This window comes from Pygoscelis adeliae, unplaced genomic scaffold (assembly GCF_000699105.1).
Source record: "Pygoscelis adeliae isolate BGI_AS28 unplaced genomic scaffold, ASM69910v1 Scaffold101, whole genome shotgun sequence".
In the NCBI taxonomy this organism is placed as follows: domain Eukaryota; kingdom Metazoa; phylum Chordata; class Aves; order Sphenisciformes; family Spheniscidae; genus Pygoscelis; species Pygoscelis adeliae.
The window spans coordinates 7960887-7977135 of NW_008824238.1; the positions used below are offsets into that span (position 1 = coordinate 7960887).

Here is a 16249-nt window from a genome sequence, read left to right on the forward strand (position 1 = left end):
ATATCTCAACATTCTCAGACACCAATCCTGAAAATCAGGATCCTTTTGAATATATACAAGTATATGGTTGCACAAAACTGTTTTCACAAGTGGAGGGATACATAATATAGCCTGGGTAAACATTTAAAAACTTCTAAAAATGTCTACAGTCCCAATCCTGCAAATATATAGACTTGTAATTTTAGGCACGGTGCTATGTAACACAGAATAAAGCAACACAGAGATAAATAAACTGATGTGCACTGACTTGTGCCTTTGATAAAGTATTCCAAAATCATTGTTTTCTTAATGTTGCATTTGAAAACATCATAAACTATTGTATTTCAGGCAAGAAATGGCTTAGCTCTGTTAAGCTTGGGAAGCAAGAATTCACTTCATAGAGGAACTTACAGAAGATTTCTATTTATTTGTCGCTAATAAATTTCCGGTAAAGATGGGGATCTACTGAGTTAGTTTGATGGCAGCTCAGCCAAACCTCATAGGAAAGAAGTAAAAAATAGAATCCGAATTCACTCATTAATGAGGGAAAAAACCCAAAATAGTGATTTAAACACTAGGATTTAACTTCTTATCCAGGACTTCTTATTCTTGGAGTCTAACGGACTATTTTGGAGGGGGATCTTTGAAAATTAAAGAAATTTGGTATGGTAAAGAAAGAAGAAATCTTGTGTATTACTGAAAATTATTAAGCAGATGTAACACTTGAATGAATCTTTGCCCTTTTCCTTTAGCTGACTATGAAGATGCTTATCCTGAGACTCAAATATTTTCAGCTTCTAGAAACAGAAAGGGAAAAAACCCTGCAAAATAAAGTCTGTAGCACACTGAATCCCCTCCTGAATCTAAAAAAAATAGTATTTCCAGGATTTCATCTGAACCAAGGTATTTTCTGTTCTCTTTCATGTGCCTTTTTGCCTGCTCTACTGAAATGTGTCTCCTGCTCAGTGTTCTCATTTTCCCCTATGACTGAAATCAATCTGTTCAAAAGAAATCCACTGAAGTCTGTCTTTATTAGTTTGTTTAAAAATCAGACTTCAGGGATCTTATTTTTTAAAAATTGTGTGTTTTAAGTTTACAGTAAATTCGACTATTTCTTCATGTATCTTTACTGTTTGCCATTTCCTTTTACATCCTCCTTATCTATCAGAGACCAAACCCTCCTCGAAACCTTCATTTGTATGCCTGACTTCTGCCTATTCCACATAGACCCTGGAAGCCTTTCACAAGGTATGGAGTACTTTCAGCTCCCTCTGAAATCAAAGGCGGCTCAAGGCAATCGGCACCTCGCATTCACCATTTCAGTGAATCAAACTCCATGCTCCTGATGACTGTAATGACACTGCAGCTAATGCAGGCTGCCTGCAATTTATGAACAGTCTGAGCATCAGCGCCACCATTCATCACTTCGGTAACATTTGCAGTGTCATAACTACAAAAGCCTGAAAACGTTATTTAAGTCTTCATAACATTTTAAAGAGACAGAATTCTCAGGGGATAACAATTTAGGCCTTAAATTTGAAGTAACAGGAAAAGATTACGATAGCATTTGGAATGCAAAACACTTTTAAAAGCAAGTTTCATGGTCTGACTATTGTCCACTGATGTCTACAAAGAACAAAACAATATTGATGAAAGAGGATTCATTCTTCGGTGTTGGAATTATGTAACATGTACAAACTTAGAAGTGTATACCCGTGCCTCTATTTTTTTATCACAAATCTCAGCATTTCTTAAATTCACATTTTAATTCAAAGTTCTCAGTAAATGCCCACATTAAACTACATATTTAAATATAAGTATTGTGCCCTTATAGTTACAAAGCATTTAAATCAGAGTGAGTAAGTAGGGTTTTAAAGAGAGTTAAATATTATGTGAAAGAACTGGGGGGGAAGGGAATTAAAACTCCAGTTACCTTGTGAAAAAAGTACTGGGTGGATTTTAAATCCCCCTCCATTCTTCAGCCTTTGAGGAAGCTGTTCAAAATGGTAACTATCAAGGTAGAAGTAAACCTTCAGGGTCTGCCGGCTTCCTTCTGCTTGGTATGTGATTGGTACATCTAAGAATACAGTCAGTGTTACTATTTCATTAAAAGCAATGACACATCCTTTTCCAGAAACCATTCACACCATTAGATAAAAATCACTGCAGACACAAAACTAATACATGCAGTATTTTACATTATACTCGGTATTGCTGTAGTCACTTTTGGCCTATCCATTATCAGGAAGTAGATGAACAGAAAAGCAGCGACTGTCATCTTTGCCAGCCTGTCAATGACAGCAAAAATAATGTAGTTGGAGACATCCTACTTGTATTCCCTGTAAATCTGAAGAAACATCTATGTACAGCATATAGTTTGAAATCATTGGAAGGATACCTTTAACCATATTTCACATGCCTTCCTCAGGTGCACTGATGTATAACGTCAGTGTGATATATAGAGTCTCCTCAGACTTGTGTGGGATAGAACACAAGTATATGTACAGAAGCTACTAGCATATTCATTAAATTATTATTAAAAATCAGGACTCAACTGAGAAAACAAATGTATTACAGTAGAATATATAAAACTGTAAGAGCACATTTCATTACACTTTGACAAGCTAAATGTCATAATACATCAATTGGTGTAGAGTTCAGGGCAACTAGCAGTATCATTTTGCAGTTACAGTGATTCCCCAACATACATTGTGTGTATTATGCCAGATGATTAACATGTAATGACCATTAGGAAAAGCTGATGAAAATTTTCCATTTAGCCAAATCTCTCAGAGGAAGTCAGTTTAATTCAATTTCAGCTTTGTATGTACTTCCTGTTTAAGTATCGTTTCCATACATAAGTCTCCAAGTTGAAAGCAATAACAATAAAATTTAGTGATGTGCATTAATATTATTGTGTAGTTTTTACACTGTGTGCATAAATTACTTTGTACCTAAATGGAAAAGATTCCAAAGGAACATTTTTCACTTTTTTTAGTAATAGGAAAAAGACTTTTTTTTCTTTTAGTGATTATGCAGAACCATAAATGGAAAAAACAAATTTGCCAGTTCCTTGTCTTCTGTAACCACAGTCAGGATGACTGTGGTGGCAGCACTTAAACCAAAAGGAAATACAGAGTCTATTACAATCCTAGAACACACGGACTTTCCATTTATCTCTGTTGCAGCACAGACACCTCGGTTGGAAGATACAGCAATACGGACAGTTCATGACATAGGCATAGGGTTAACTCCCCATCAGGAGGCTCTCCCGTAACTCTGGTTCCATGTTGTTACCTGGCTGGGCAGGGCTTCTTTTTAAAATGAACACTCTGAACAGGGTCCTTACTTGAATTATACAGAAATAAATATGGTCTTATATAGGCTAATTCCTACCTGACTACCAGCCCTGCACTACTGAATTCTTCGGAGCACGGGCAGCTTTGTGGAGGAACTTTGTGTTTTCTGGTTTTCGTTATTGCAGAAGTTCTCTCATGTGTGGTCTCAATCCAGCCACGGAATTGTTCTAGAAAAGCTTGATGTGAAGCAGACATGTTTTCCTCCCTTCCCAGGGGAGTTATGAGACTTAGGAAAAAATGAGGGGTTTTGCTCACTAAACAAAGTTCACTGCAGGAAAATCTCTACTGGCTGAAAACATATTAATAAAGGAGTGGCTGAAAATGAGTGAAGGGCATAAACAGCAGACTGCGAAGACAGTCCCTTCCTGTGAGTTGGGCAAGTATTGGGAGGAAGCGTTCAGGACCCTGATCGTCTGCACCAGCAGGTCTCAACGGAAGTTTCTTGCACAATTTAAAGCTATCCTAATAGTGTTTGCCGTCTGCTTTCAAGGAACTCTTCCAAGATCTACTTTGTCTTTCAGACGATAAAATTAAAAGGTTTTTATGGTTCTCCATCTCATCTCAGTTGCATTTCTCTATTAAGACCTTCAAGCTTATTTTACACATGACTCTTCAACAACAACTAGATCTTCCAGGGACTTTCCTGATGCAGTCACATACTCCCAATGGAAAATTTGGTTAAGCAAACAGTTTTGCCCCCAAGGTTACTGACACTGCCAGATAATGATTCTGCATTGTCACTGATGTTAGCTGTATTTCGGGAAATCTAGGAATATTAGGAGAGCCACAGATCTACTAATTCTCCATAATCCCAAGTTATATAACATTCCCTGTGGGAGGTAATGTTCTAGGAGAGAAAAACGTTACAAATACAGAAAATGTTTCTGAACAGTAAAGCCCAGATATTAATGATAATTACTCACTTGCAACTAGTGGTTCTGGCTCTGATTGTCTGAAGTAAAAAGTAACTTTTTCCAAGTCAAACAGTGCAACCAGTGTATCTTCTAGCATGGCTTGCTCGTCAGCCTAAAAAAGGCAAAAAAAAAAAAATGAAATGGTCATTTCAGCCAGATGTTTCCCCTACCAAAAATAACATGAGAGCAGAACATAAAAGTAACTACAGAATGTTGCACAACTTTTCACTGATGCAGTGTATAACCTAATTAACTCCTAGATAATGTAAATATCTTTGTTTCTATTGGCACTTTCCCTGTTATTACCAGTCCAAGATTATTAAAATGAATGTTATTGTTTCACATAGTAAATTAATAGGTAATTTATAGCTACTGTTACTTCTCATGGCTTTTAATCAAACAATACTGTAATTACTCTTTATGTAAGATACCAGACTTCAACAGCTTATCTTGATACCAGGTCTAGCTTGTAAATTAACAGAGGGGAAATGTGAAAAACAAGTTCTTCTTTTTAGCAATTTTCTTTAAAAAAATGCCATAACTAGGATTTCATGTATAAACAGCAGATGAGAGTTCATCGTGTCCACTCGAAGCACCAATAACTGAACCAGTAGCTCAGAACGAGTACAGCTCAGAGCGATTTGCACCGTCACCTACAAAACCCGAGATGCAAATCAAGTATGTAGATATGCCAATATTCTGATTTGCACTTATGGTTCGCTCCGTGTACTCCTGAGCTAAAGAGATAGCTAAAGAGATCCAATTTACCAAAAAAGCTTCAGGAAGTAAATTACTAACTACTTAGGATACTTTCCTGAACCTTTAAAAAGGAAAATAGTAATCTACAAGTATGGTTATCTTGAGTTAAATATGCAGAGCAATTATAGCAGAAATCAATAATCACTTAAAGTAATTCTATTCTTTATACAACCCTCCCCTAGCACCTTAAGTTAGCAAGAGCCAAATGGAAATCTGAGGCATGCATTTTTCCTCCTCTAAGAACTGAAACAGTAGGAAGGCAAAGAATAATAAAATAGCTGCCTATAAAATGAGAATAAACTATAGCTTACCGAATTATAGAAAGGAAAAAAAACCACCACATGATTTTTCCTGATCTATATAGTGAAATAGCATTCCCCCTTGTATTTATGAAAACGCAAAGCTGCTAGAAATATTTTGTCTTCTGGTTCAATTTATGAAATCTCTATGGACAGAGCAGTTTTATCAGCAGAATAGTCCGAAAACCATTCAATGACATGGGAAATCTTTGCACAACTGCTCATTCTTTACTGAACTCTGGCCATAATGAGTGTAATTTCCTTCAAATACCCTTGTTTAAAATAATATGGATCATTTGTAAGCAAAATAGTGCTGAGAAGGTATTGAAAAAGTTGCCTTCCAATACTTTTCCCTTGGTTAAGAACAGTTAGAAGAGACTAATTTTATTTTCAATTCGACAATGCATACTGCTGGTGTCTGATTATGTGAAAATGGCTAAGTAGCATGCATTTTCACTACAAAGGAAATCTCTACAATCTTGAAAGAAAAAACAGAAGTATTCAGTGCTGTAAAGACAACAGTTGTTTTGTGATAATATGACAACTAACCGCATAGAAAAACATAGGGCAGGCACCAACTGAATTTACTCTTGAACTCTGAGGACTCCAGCACCAGGACATGTTGGTGCTGCATGGTGCTAAAAAGCATGCAAGACTCAAGACATGAGCCCAAACTCCCCTGACCGTGCTTTCTTCACATACTCCTCATGTGGACAAAAAGCCTTCCTGCTTCTCTCAGACACTGACTTTATCTGTTTTTAAGCTGCACACGTCATCCTGACGTACCATCCCATGCAAGCCCACATAGGTACCTCAACTACCTGTTAGGTAGTTGCTCACACCAGCTCAAGTCAATGCTTTCCAACAATATCATAGACTAATACTTTATGATTGCCATTTAGAAATACCTTTCTTTTTATTGATCTCTTCTGCTTCTAAAGTTTATCAGGTCAACTTGTCAGCAATTTGCTGCCAAGATAGACAAGGCAAGGAAAGAAGACCTTTGATACTAGGAACATTGTTTGTTATTTGCGTGGACTTCTTATACAGTAGGATGTACCAAATCAATTATTTTCAGTGAGCAACTCCAGAGGTTGAGAAGACTGCCACGGAGCAGACCACGCAGACTGCTTCACAGTTCTTCAGGTTAGCAGGAACCAGTCTAGTGTGAGAAGCAGGTTAAATAGCTGAAGAAGCACTTTGGATAACTGGGGATTAGAGGACTACAAAGCCATGTCCCTTTTTTAATTGTTTCTTAAGCCATGGCTCTTTGCCAAGCCTTACAAAGAAATAGCAGATTTCCAATTACCCTGACAGGCTACGAGGATTTGCCCTATGACAGGAGCAAAACAGACTAGCATGTCTAGTCCCTCAACTACTACAGACCTATTGTTTTTTGGGGGAGGGGGTGATAAAAGTATCCAAACCAGGTGTTTTATTTATCTTGCATTGCTGCTTATTGGAACCTGAAGTTCTGGTTATCACTTAATACTACATTCACTCCTAGGAAACAGCTACGATAGCAGTGGGGAGTCAAGGGTAAATTCATTATCTGCTAACTCAAAACAAACATAATACTGTCTTTGTGGAAAACATATTTCCCATATCACAAACAAACACCTCCCATATCTGTAATTATCTAAATCGCAAATTTTCCAAATAGCAGCTAATTAAGTAACAAGCTAAGCACAAAGGACACAGAAAATCACATTTATAAGACTGTTTAACCGTGCCCCTGGTTCAGGGAACAAACACGGGCTGTGACCAAGCATGCTACATGAGGAGTCTTACCAGGTTAGGCGAGAGCAGGGACTGGAAATGAAGGAGAAGACCCGCACTGGCTATCTGTTCCAACCACCTTCTGCTGGCCTCCAGCGTCTCCATTTCATATTCTTTGTTGTTGTCAAACATCTGATTTAAGGCCACCATTAGTTGCTCTGAAAAAGCGCAGACTGTGGCCACTAGGCTCTGACAGAAGACCATGTCTCGCCTCAGTTGTATTTCACTATCTGTGATAGGTAAAAGCCAAAAGAGGAAAAGGAAAAATGGAGCAACAGATTAATTAACAGCAAAGGAACTGGGCTGGAATTTTTTTCTTTGTCTAAAAAACAAGTCATTTTAATGCAAAGTAAACTACAAATTTACAGCCTAAATAGCACTCCATGACCAAACCTGCCATTTTCCACTTTAAAAGATTATTTTATAATTCTAAAATTATATACAAACGTATTTAAAATCTGGAATTTAAGGTAGTTCTTCATAAACAATATATGTTTATCTTGTAGATTTTAATGTACATGCCATCAATTCTATGTACTTTTGATGTTACAAGGTGACAGATGTGAGTCAGATCTCTTTGCTGCAATGTGAGAACCAGCTGGGCACAAAAACATTTACTTTCCACAAGAAAGCGAGGATAGTCAGAAGCTCTTAATATGACTGCATCATCTGGTCAACTCCACAGCTACCAGCTGGGTAGGGCAGATGAAGACTGCCTGCTGTAAAGTGCAGACAGGGCATATAGGAGTGTTGCTACCAGAACACAATCTATCCAAATACAGTATCTATATGAATATGAAACCTATAAAATAAGCACAGAGCAGCATCATGTATCCAGGAAGCAGCAGAGATTTACGGTGTCAGGGGAGTCCAGGACAGGTCCCTAGGTAGAAGTCTATGGTACCATTAGCAGTTGATTTAAATTAGGGACTAGCTAACCTACCAATTTCTTCTGGAAGGCACAGGCATTAGATTAGCTAAAGGTCAAAAGAGTTAGAAAGGGAAACTTGTTCTCAATAAAGCACAAAACTGTGGTGATAAATATTCAGTGCTTCCTTCTTCTCCTCCTTTCTGAAGGCCTTCAAGTGTTTTTATCATTATGAGCTGTTAGGCAAACATCAATCACAAACGGTACAAGTAGACTTAATCTTTCTCAGGGCAAGAGAAGATTAGGTGATATCGAGGTCTTTCCAAAGCCTAAAATCTTTGTCCTCACTTTTAGATTCCTCTGCCTCTATGAGGCTTAGCTCCTTTTCCACCTTCTCTATGGAGCTGGCAAGACTTTAGATGACTGGATAAGTCAGCAGAAATAATTCTGTACTCACAAAATTAATACTGACTTTAAAAATATGCTTTTCTTGGACTCCATATATTTCTCAAAGTAACTCTATGCTGTCTGTTTTCCTTCTGAGATCTTCTTCAATCTTTTCCTCGGCTACTGATAATAGTGACCACTCTTTTACTATCATTTTGATTCCATTTGCAGCCTCTCAGGACCTCAGGAATGTTTTCCACAAATGGTCTAATCACTACTGCTTCTGCACTGTGACTCATTGCTTTCTGTTATGATTATTAAAGTTAACCTCTCTTCCCCTCCCCCCCAACTCTCTCAAGTTGTGCAGAATCCAGTAGAGACAGAATTTTCATCTTTGAAAACTCCACCCATCTCCAGCTTCAAAAATCCCACTGGCTTCTCCATGGTCAAAAACTTTCCAATGTCACAGCGGCGCTCGGGGATTTGAGCCCAACACACATTCTCTCTCCTTGCTTTGCTCAATTTTATCTCTGTTTGTCTAACAGCAGCTGACTTCCAGTGCCTTCCTCTGTACTGCCTGCTTCTGAAGCAGCCCTCTTGTGTCTCCAACACCTCATTTCCAAATCTCATTTAATACTACTTGTATCAGATACTGCATACAAGAGCACTTTGGGCTCTTTTTACAAAAAGATTTTTATACAAAATGGACTACAGAATTTACGAACTTATGAAACCATGTAAACAGGGAAAACTGCTTTAAAAAAAATCAAGTCTGGGGTATTTTCTCAGGTCATTTCTTATTTTAAAATACCTGAGGAATCACTAAAAACTTTTATAATATCTAGAAGAAATCTGACAAAGAAATGTTATATTCCCCTTTATAAAGCTGTGTTATGTGTCATAACAAAATCATGAAAAAATAATGCATTCATATAGTGCTGCAAGTTGGTTAAAATAATCAGCTTTTACAGTCAAATGTGACTGCTTACTTGATCGCTTATGCACCTACAAACTGTAGAGAATGTTCTGCCATAGCTATTATTTTCTAAATACTGACTTACTGACATTTATTTTGTAGACACACGTGCCTATTTTGTGTATTTGAAGCTGTATGCTGTATGGGGTGATGGTAGGATAATACACAGAATAATCAGACCCCTTCCAAAAAGAAGGGACTTAAAAAAAAGGTATTCTCTAAAAAAAGATAAAAGGAAAGGTATGGGTTAGAATAGCACAGTAAGTCTGGAAATAGATGAGAATGAAGAGAAAAGAAAAAAGATAGCAAGCAGAAAAAAGCCCAAAAGAAGAAAGACAGCAGAAGTACTGTGCACAAACTCAGTGATTCAGTAGTTATTTCATCTGCCAAGATCCAAAGTAAATGACCAGAGAAGGTATTTTGCATTTAAAAAAAAAAAAAAGTGCAATGTTTCTTAGAAATGTCTTTGGAATTGCTACGTTCTTCAGGAATCCTCACTGGAAACACAGGAGTAAAGTTGTTGATTATCAGGTTATCGTATCTGAGATTTTTCCCCTTTCTCTAAACACAGTATTCTGTCCAAAAGCAAAAAAAAAAAAATCTCAAACCATCCACATTCACTTCCCCTACTCCCAAAACAAGCAAAATTACCTGTATACTCAAGAAGTGCCAAGAGTATTCGTGCCTTCACCTCTTAAAGAAAAAAGAAAATATATTCAGGTCATGGTTAAAAGTGTTTTCACCAACATAATAATGCATTTACAGTTTCTCATTTTATACCAGCTTAACTCCAACTTCTTGTGTAGGCAATCCTGATTTATACCTACAAAACAGTAATAAGTCTCAACTTCACTTAATTTTACAAATGACTTGATAAAATTGATAATAAAAAAAAGCACCAACACTGAGAAAGACACATGAAGAGGCAGCTGCTATCTCAGAGTACATGTGTACCAGCTGGCCAGTGCAAGTCCACATATGAAGAATTCCAGTCTTAAAACTTCAAAAAACAAGACCAGTTTTCACCTATTCCCACACTACACCAATTCTCTCTTTTTTCTTTTCCCTCTCTCGTTCCAAAAAATCTCAAATTATCCTCATTTCAATGCATACCAAAGCATCCAGGAAAAATACAACAGCATTTTCACTTTATTCTCAGCCTTCAGGATTTTATTTTGCTTCAAACATTTCTTTTCACTTAACAATCTATGAAGTAAAAAAGTACAGATTAAAAAAAAGTCTTAATTTACACTGACAAAAATTTAGTTTTATGTCTCTTTACACTGGGGTTTTTTTTCAGGTTTTTTGGAGGAGGGGGGGGGGGGCCTTTTTCTCAAAGTCTGCAGGCTGAATGAAGTGATTCTTCCCCTCTACCCCTCTGGTACCCTGTACCAGAGCACAAATTTAAATGTGTTAACCACCACTGCAAGGAACAGGCAGATTAAAAAGCTGCCATAACCTTAGAGAGTGTCAAACTTCCAGCACATCACGTGTCCTACAGTAACTGCCTGTAGGAACACACCGCTACTTCACATGCTTTTGCATCTTTCCAAACTTTCTTTGACACACCCAATTTTCTCTGCAGTCCTATTCCAAGCCCTGCTCAGTGGACCAGCAGAGCTGCTATGGGGTATATGGACAATAGGACAATTTGGGAATGTGTTGCCCCCTACTAAAACTAACCTAATAGGTTTGAAATTTGAATCGTTTGAAATTTGAATACAACTCCAATGACAGAACTGACACTGGAGTTGACTGTATCAACAGCACAGTCTGGATTCTGTGTGTACTTGAACATATCCATGAAAAGCCAGAATCTTCCCCAAAGGTGACTACGCTTAAAAAAGAAGAAAACCTTTCAAGCCTGATCTTCATCCGTGCTGTATATGCATTGCGAAAAGAACTGGCAGTGTCTACGCTTCTGAAATGCATGCCCATGGTATCTCAAACAGAGTCATCGAACCACCCAAAATTACTGGTTATTCTTGAAAATTGCCTGGTGACAGGCCTTCTGTCTTTGGAAAAAAAACTTAACAGAGATTAATAACTTGGCATCTTGGAGTCTGAACATAGCTTAGTAACTGAAAATACAATATAGGGAAATACAGCTTTTATATAAAGAATTTAGATGCATTGAGGCTATTACTTGCAGCTTGTTTTATATGAGATTTGTTGGATCTCTGAATTCAAAAGCATTTGAGGTATCTATAAATAATGATTTTCTGCTTATGAGAAAATTAGAGGACACTGCAACTCTCCTTTATCATTGCTATAAGTCTTCTCCATTTCAAAATATACCCGCAGGCACGAGGGTATTTTTAGGTTACTTGTATAAGTAGAGACTTACCTGGGGTTAGAAGTGAACCTGGGATGTCAACCATGTGCTTTTCAACAAATTCCAAATGCTATGGAAGTTTTCACCCCTTCTTGCTACATGGCGTATGGAAAGGAATAACTCCCTAGCAATTTCTCTTTAGATTATATGATTTGTAATGCAAGATACTTTCAACTTCTTTTATTCTTAAACATTCTTTTGTACTTTTTTTTTTTTTTACCATGCTATTCTGATCTTTGCCAGTAAAGGCTAGATTTTAGTTTTATTTTGTTCCTCACATCTGAAAATATTTTTGAAATAAGACTGAGATTTGCACTGCATGTTTTATGATTTAAATTGAAATACATTTTTGATACCTTTAATGACTGAAAGCCTCCTTCACTCCTCACTCCTAATTTAAATTAAAATAGATGTGAACTTTCTCAATTGCATAGTATTTCCTGTTTAAACTTAAAATAATTGTGCTAGCAAAACAATGCACTTCCTCATGCAGTTATGTGACTGGCTGACTAGAAATCTGATTTGCTCTAAAACATCTCTTCTTTTGACCAAAAACCTTACCTTTTTTTTTCCTTTGGGAAAAAGCAACTACAGAAATTGCTCCTCCTCTTTGTTCTCTTTACACCTTTCTGTTGTTATGCTGGCCAGTTTTGGTTTTACTTTCCTTCTGAAGGGTCCCTTTCTTTCCATCCATCTTGTTGATTTTCCTGGTTCCTACTTGAGTCATCCCTCAGCTTTGTGTTGCAAGCACATCCTCTTGTGCCTTCTGATTCTCATGTTACATATCTCACGTACATCCAGAATCCTGTACCTACATTATTCTTTCTCTGTTCAGTGACCATTGAATTCCTGCCCTGACTACTACTCTTCCCTGAGTGCTCCATCTCAGGATCAAGCACTCCATCTTCAAAGATCTGCCTGTGCCAACAACTTATCTTTATATTTACTGGTTTAACAATTTAGTAGGCCCAGTCACTCCAAGAAATAACTTTCATCTTTTCTTTAGTTACTTAGCTCCAGACAAATCCTCCTAGAATATGTATACTATTTCAGAGAACTCTTCAATTCTATCAACTTGATTAGCCTTCTAGGGCTGCCTTTTACTGTAACCACAGAAAAATTTTCTTTCTCTAATGATATGGTAGGACAAATTAAATGAGACAAAGCAATCTCCACATATGTTTTAAATGTATTGTCAAGGAAGGTTTGGTTGTTTTTTTCTGTTTTTTTAATCTGTGCAAACCTTCATAGATTCTTTTAAAAATTGTTCTCCCAATTCCAATACTAATAAAAAGAAAACTGACATACCAGAATGATCATCCTCAAGGTATTCTGAGTTTTCCCGTTTCTTCATACTTATTAAACAAAGTAAATAGAATCCTAGGACTTAAAACATTTCTGTGGGGCTCCCATGTCTCCTGCTTTAAAGCACTAATCAGTCTAATCTAATACAACCTATTCTACAATGCAACAGAACACTGAGTAAAAAATTACCAAAGCCTGTGATATTTTTAAGAAAATAAAAATGAGTCTGTTTTCAATAAGGAGATGCATTTACTGAAAGCATTCATCCTTACTTTAGCATTCATCAATAATGGTTAAGTATGTTTATAACAATTGGAGGTTTTAATTACAACAATTTTTTCCCCATGGCGAACAAAGTTGTATCTGTGGTCTCCTTTGACAACTTCCTCTAGAACCTGCTTTCCTCAATTATTAAAATACCGCCTTTTACTTATAAACAAACAGGAAGATTCTTCTAAAATCCCAAGACTTCGTTCAACTTGTTCTCATAAACCCAACTAAGCAGTCCAATTAGGGGACTTCTTTTGTTTTTTCTGAATCAGGCGAGTAAGAGGGAAAACAGGGAGGTAAATCTCTGTACCATGTGTTAGGTTTTCAGCCAAAAATAGCTCAGGGCAGTACTAGTGGTTCTTCTAGGTATCCCAACCATTTGTGAACACAATACATAATGGCAAGATTGGAAAGGAGAAAACAAGAAATGAAGATATGAAGGGAAAATTTAGCCGCTGAAGCATTTTTAACCCTGCTTCATGCTCATCTGATTTCAGTTAATGCAGCTGCCGGTTGTGTCTCAAGTTTAATTTATACAGGCCTAAGCCTGTCTAAATCACAGCAGTCTCCCAAAACTGCCTGAGGGGCACATTTCTGCCCTGAATCTTTTCAACACTGAATGACATATACCTGTCCAGACATGCCTTGGAAACTAAGGCTTGAGAAGCAATTATTCACTTCCATTCTCCTATTTCTCCTTCATGCTATTTGTGCCAGGGAAGCCACAAGAACCTAGGCTTTCAGCTATCCATTACACCACACCAACTCCTTGGTCCCAAAGGCCAATCAAAATCATGACAAAGATGTGGATCATGATTCTCCTGAGTACTTCTCAGGAACAAGTATTAGTGATACCAGTTTGGGGGGCAGGGGTGGTGGAATAGGAGTCAAGTTAAAGAAAAAAAAACTACAAGAGAATAGAAAGATATAAAGACTGATTGTGAATAAACAACCTAAGATGATAACTTTACATGTAAACCCATGTATTTGGTTAAGAAGATGACACAGAAGCCAGTTGTTGGAAATCTCTGACAAAAGCTCAGATGCCATGGATGGAAAGGGAGAGCCAAGAATATTTAAAATTGGCAGACAACTTCTGAGACACAGTGATGAGAGAAGGTAAGGCAGAGTGTGTGCTCTCCTTGAACAGCACAAGAATAGTGCCTTTTACTATTTAGCTCTCTGAACCACGCGCCATTCACAAGCATGACAGTTGCAATAATGTTAGTTACTATAATTTATTGACAGAGAAAACCTTTTTTAACCCTAATTTCTAAAAGACTAGAAAATGCCAACAGTTTTATTGTTCTGTAAACATCAAGATTCCTTCTGATAAATATCACCATTACCTTATAGTGGTATTGTAAAAAGAGAAGTTTTGTATTATAGAGCAAGTAATTTGGACCTTGCTGAACTCTCCCACAAAATTTTGTGGTAGATTTAAAACCAAATTTATCTGAATAACCTCAGCTCAATATTGAGGGTATACGACTAAAGTTGAAATGGGTTAAGCCTATTAATCCTATTTATGGGCAAACAAGTTATCTGAAAATGGTCTGTTAGGCTTCAGAATGGGGGCAATGAAGGACTGTTAAAGATACATTTCCATTCCTTCTGAACTGTGAAAGAAACCATGATTAATACTTGAATATAATTTTGTTTAGGCTGAAGACAGACCTGTAGAAAAAAGGATCCAAAAATATTTATTCATTTTTCACTCAGTGACAGCCACCATTAAACTAAAAGAAGTATTCTTAGTATTGGAGAGTCAACCCACTGTGATTGACACCAAAAATAGGAGTTATTTTTGTAGTTGCTTTTATAATTTTCTAACCCAGGGTCTGAAAATATGATTGTATGTGAAATGAGAAATACCAAAAGTCAGAGGAGGAGGAGTTTGTTTGGTTTGGCTGATTGGTTTTTGGAGGTTTATCTTAATAAAACTTATCACAAAGTTCTTTTCCAGTGATCTGAAATTTAGCAGTTTCTTTATGGGAGACCATGGAAATTAGCCAAGAAAACAAAAGAAGCTAAACACACACACAAATCATTTAAAGCTAGACCTGACACAAGTTTTTTGTTCCCACGTAGACTCCTAGTGCAAGCAGTTGTATAAAAATAATTTTGCTTATTATTTCTGTTTCTCTATCAAACAGCACAGGAAATAAAGCAGAAGCTACAGGCAAGATTTTCTGGAGAGGAAATCACAGTTACTTTCTTATGAAGCCATGGGAGAGAGCAGAAAACCCCAGCTCACATTGTCACTTGGTGGTGAAGAGGAGCAGAGTACTAGGTAACTTTTAGACAGCGGTGGGAGGGAGGTGGAGGAGGAGGAGTGATAGGATCAGTTGTGATGGAGTGAGTAAGTGAAAACCAGTGGAAGAGATTTGGCTTCATGGCAGAAGAGGGAACATGATTTTAGAGCGATAATGATTCCAGATCAATGACAGATAAGAGCAAGATATAGGACAAAACATGTCCTGCAGAGTCTTCATCCTTCCATTTAAGAGGGTAGAAAAAAGGGATTTCAATTTCAAGGAAAGCTCCATTTTGGTGTATCAGTCCCATGAAGTTCTGTGACAAATCGGCCAAGCCCACTGGACTTCAGCAGCAATTGAAATAACATAGCACATGCAACATATGGTTCATTTGTTTTCACTTGTCAGGAGAGACGATTTTCTCTTCAGTATCTGAAGCCAAGAGGATGAGCACGATACAGCTGAGATATACTCCACTAACCTTGTTACCAAGAACACAAAAAAGTGTTGAAATTCAGGCATTTCCCATAGACTACACTGTGTTCAGCAAACCTTGCCTAGCAGCAGCATGAAGCAGTTGTACCTTTCCCTTCTCCAGGCTTTCTATCGTTAATGAAGTGTTTATTTATGGTCATGTTGTTCTTACTAACCTTCAACAAATTTTCTGATATTCTGGGCAAGACTCCGGACGCTGCTGGGGAGGTTCCAAGGGTCTTGCTTGATGTGGAGTCGTAGCCTCTTCGGACAGTTAAGCTTCGGTT

General features: G+C 37.3%; 1 protein-coding gene across 1 annotated transcript in view; it reads right to left on the reverse strand.

Annotated features, from left to right (window-relative positions):
- PREX2 (phosphatidylinositol-3,4,5-trisphosphate-dependent Rac exchange factor 2) overlaps positions 1–16249 on the reverse strand; it is a 187005-nt gene that overhangs the window by 41875 nt on the left and 128881 nt on the right. The window contains 5 exon segments of the mRNA XM_009335042.1: positions 1913–2056; positions 4262–4364; positions 7102–7319; positions 9972–10013; positions 16139–16249. The exon segment at positions 16139–16249 is cut by the window's right edge and continues 42 nt beyond it. Of these exon segments, the coding sequence (XP_009333317.1) occupies positions 1913–2056; positions 4262–4364; positions 7102–7319; positions 9972–10013; positions 16139–16249 (618 nt within the window).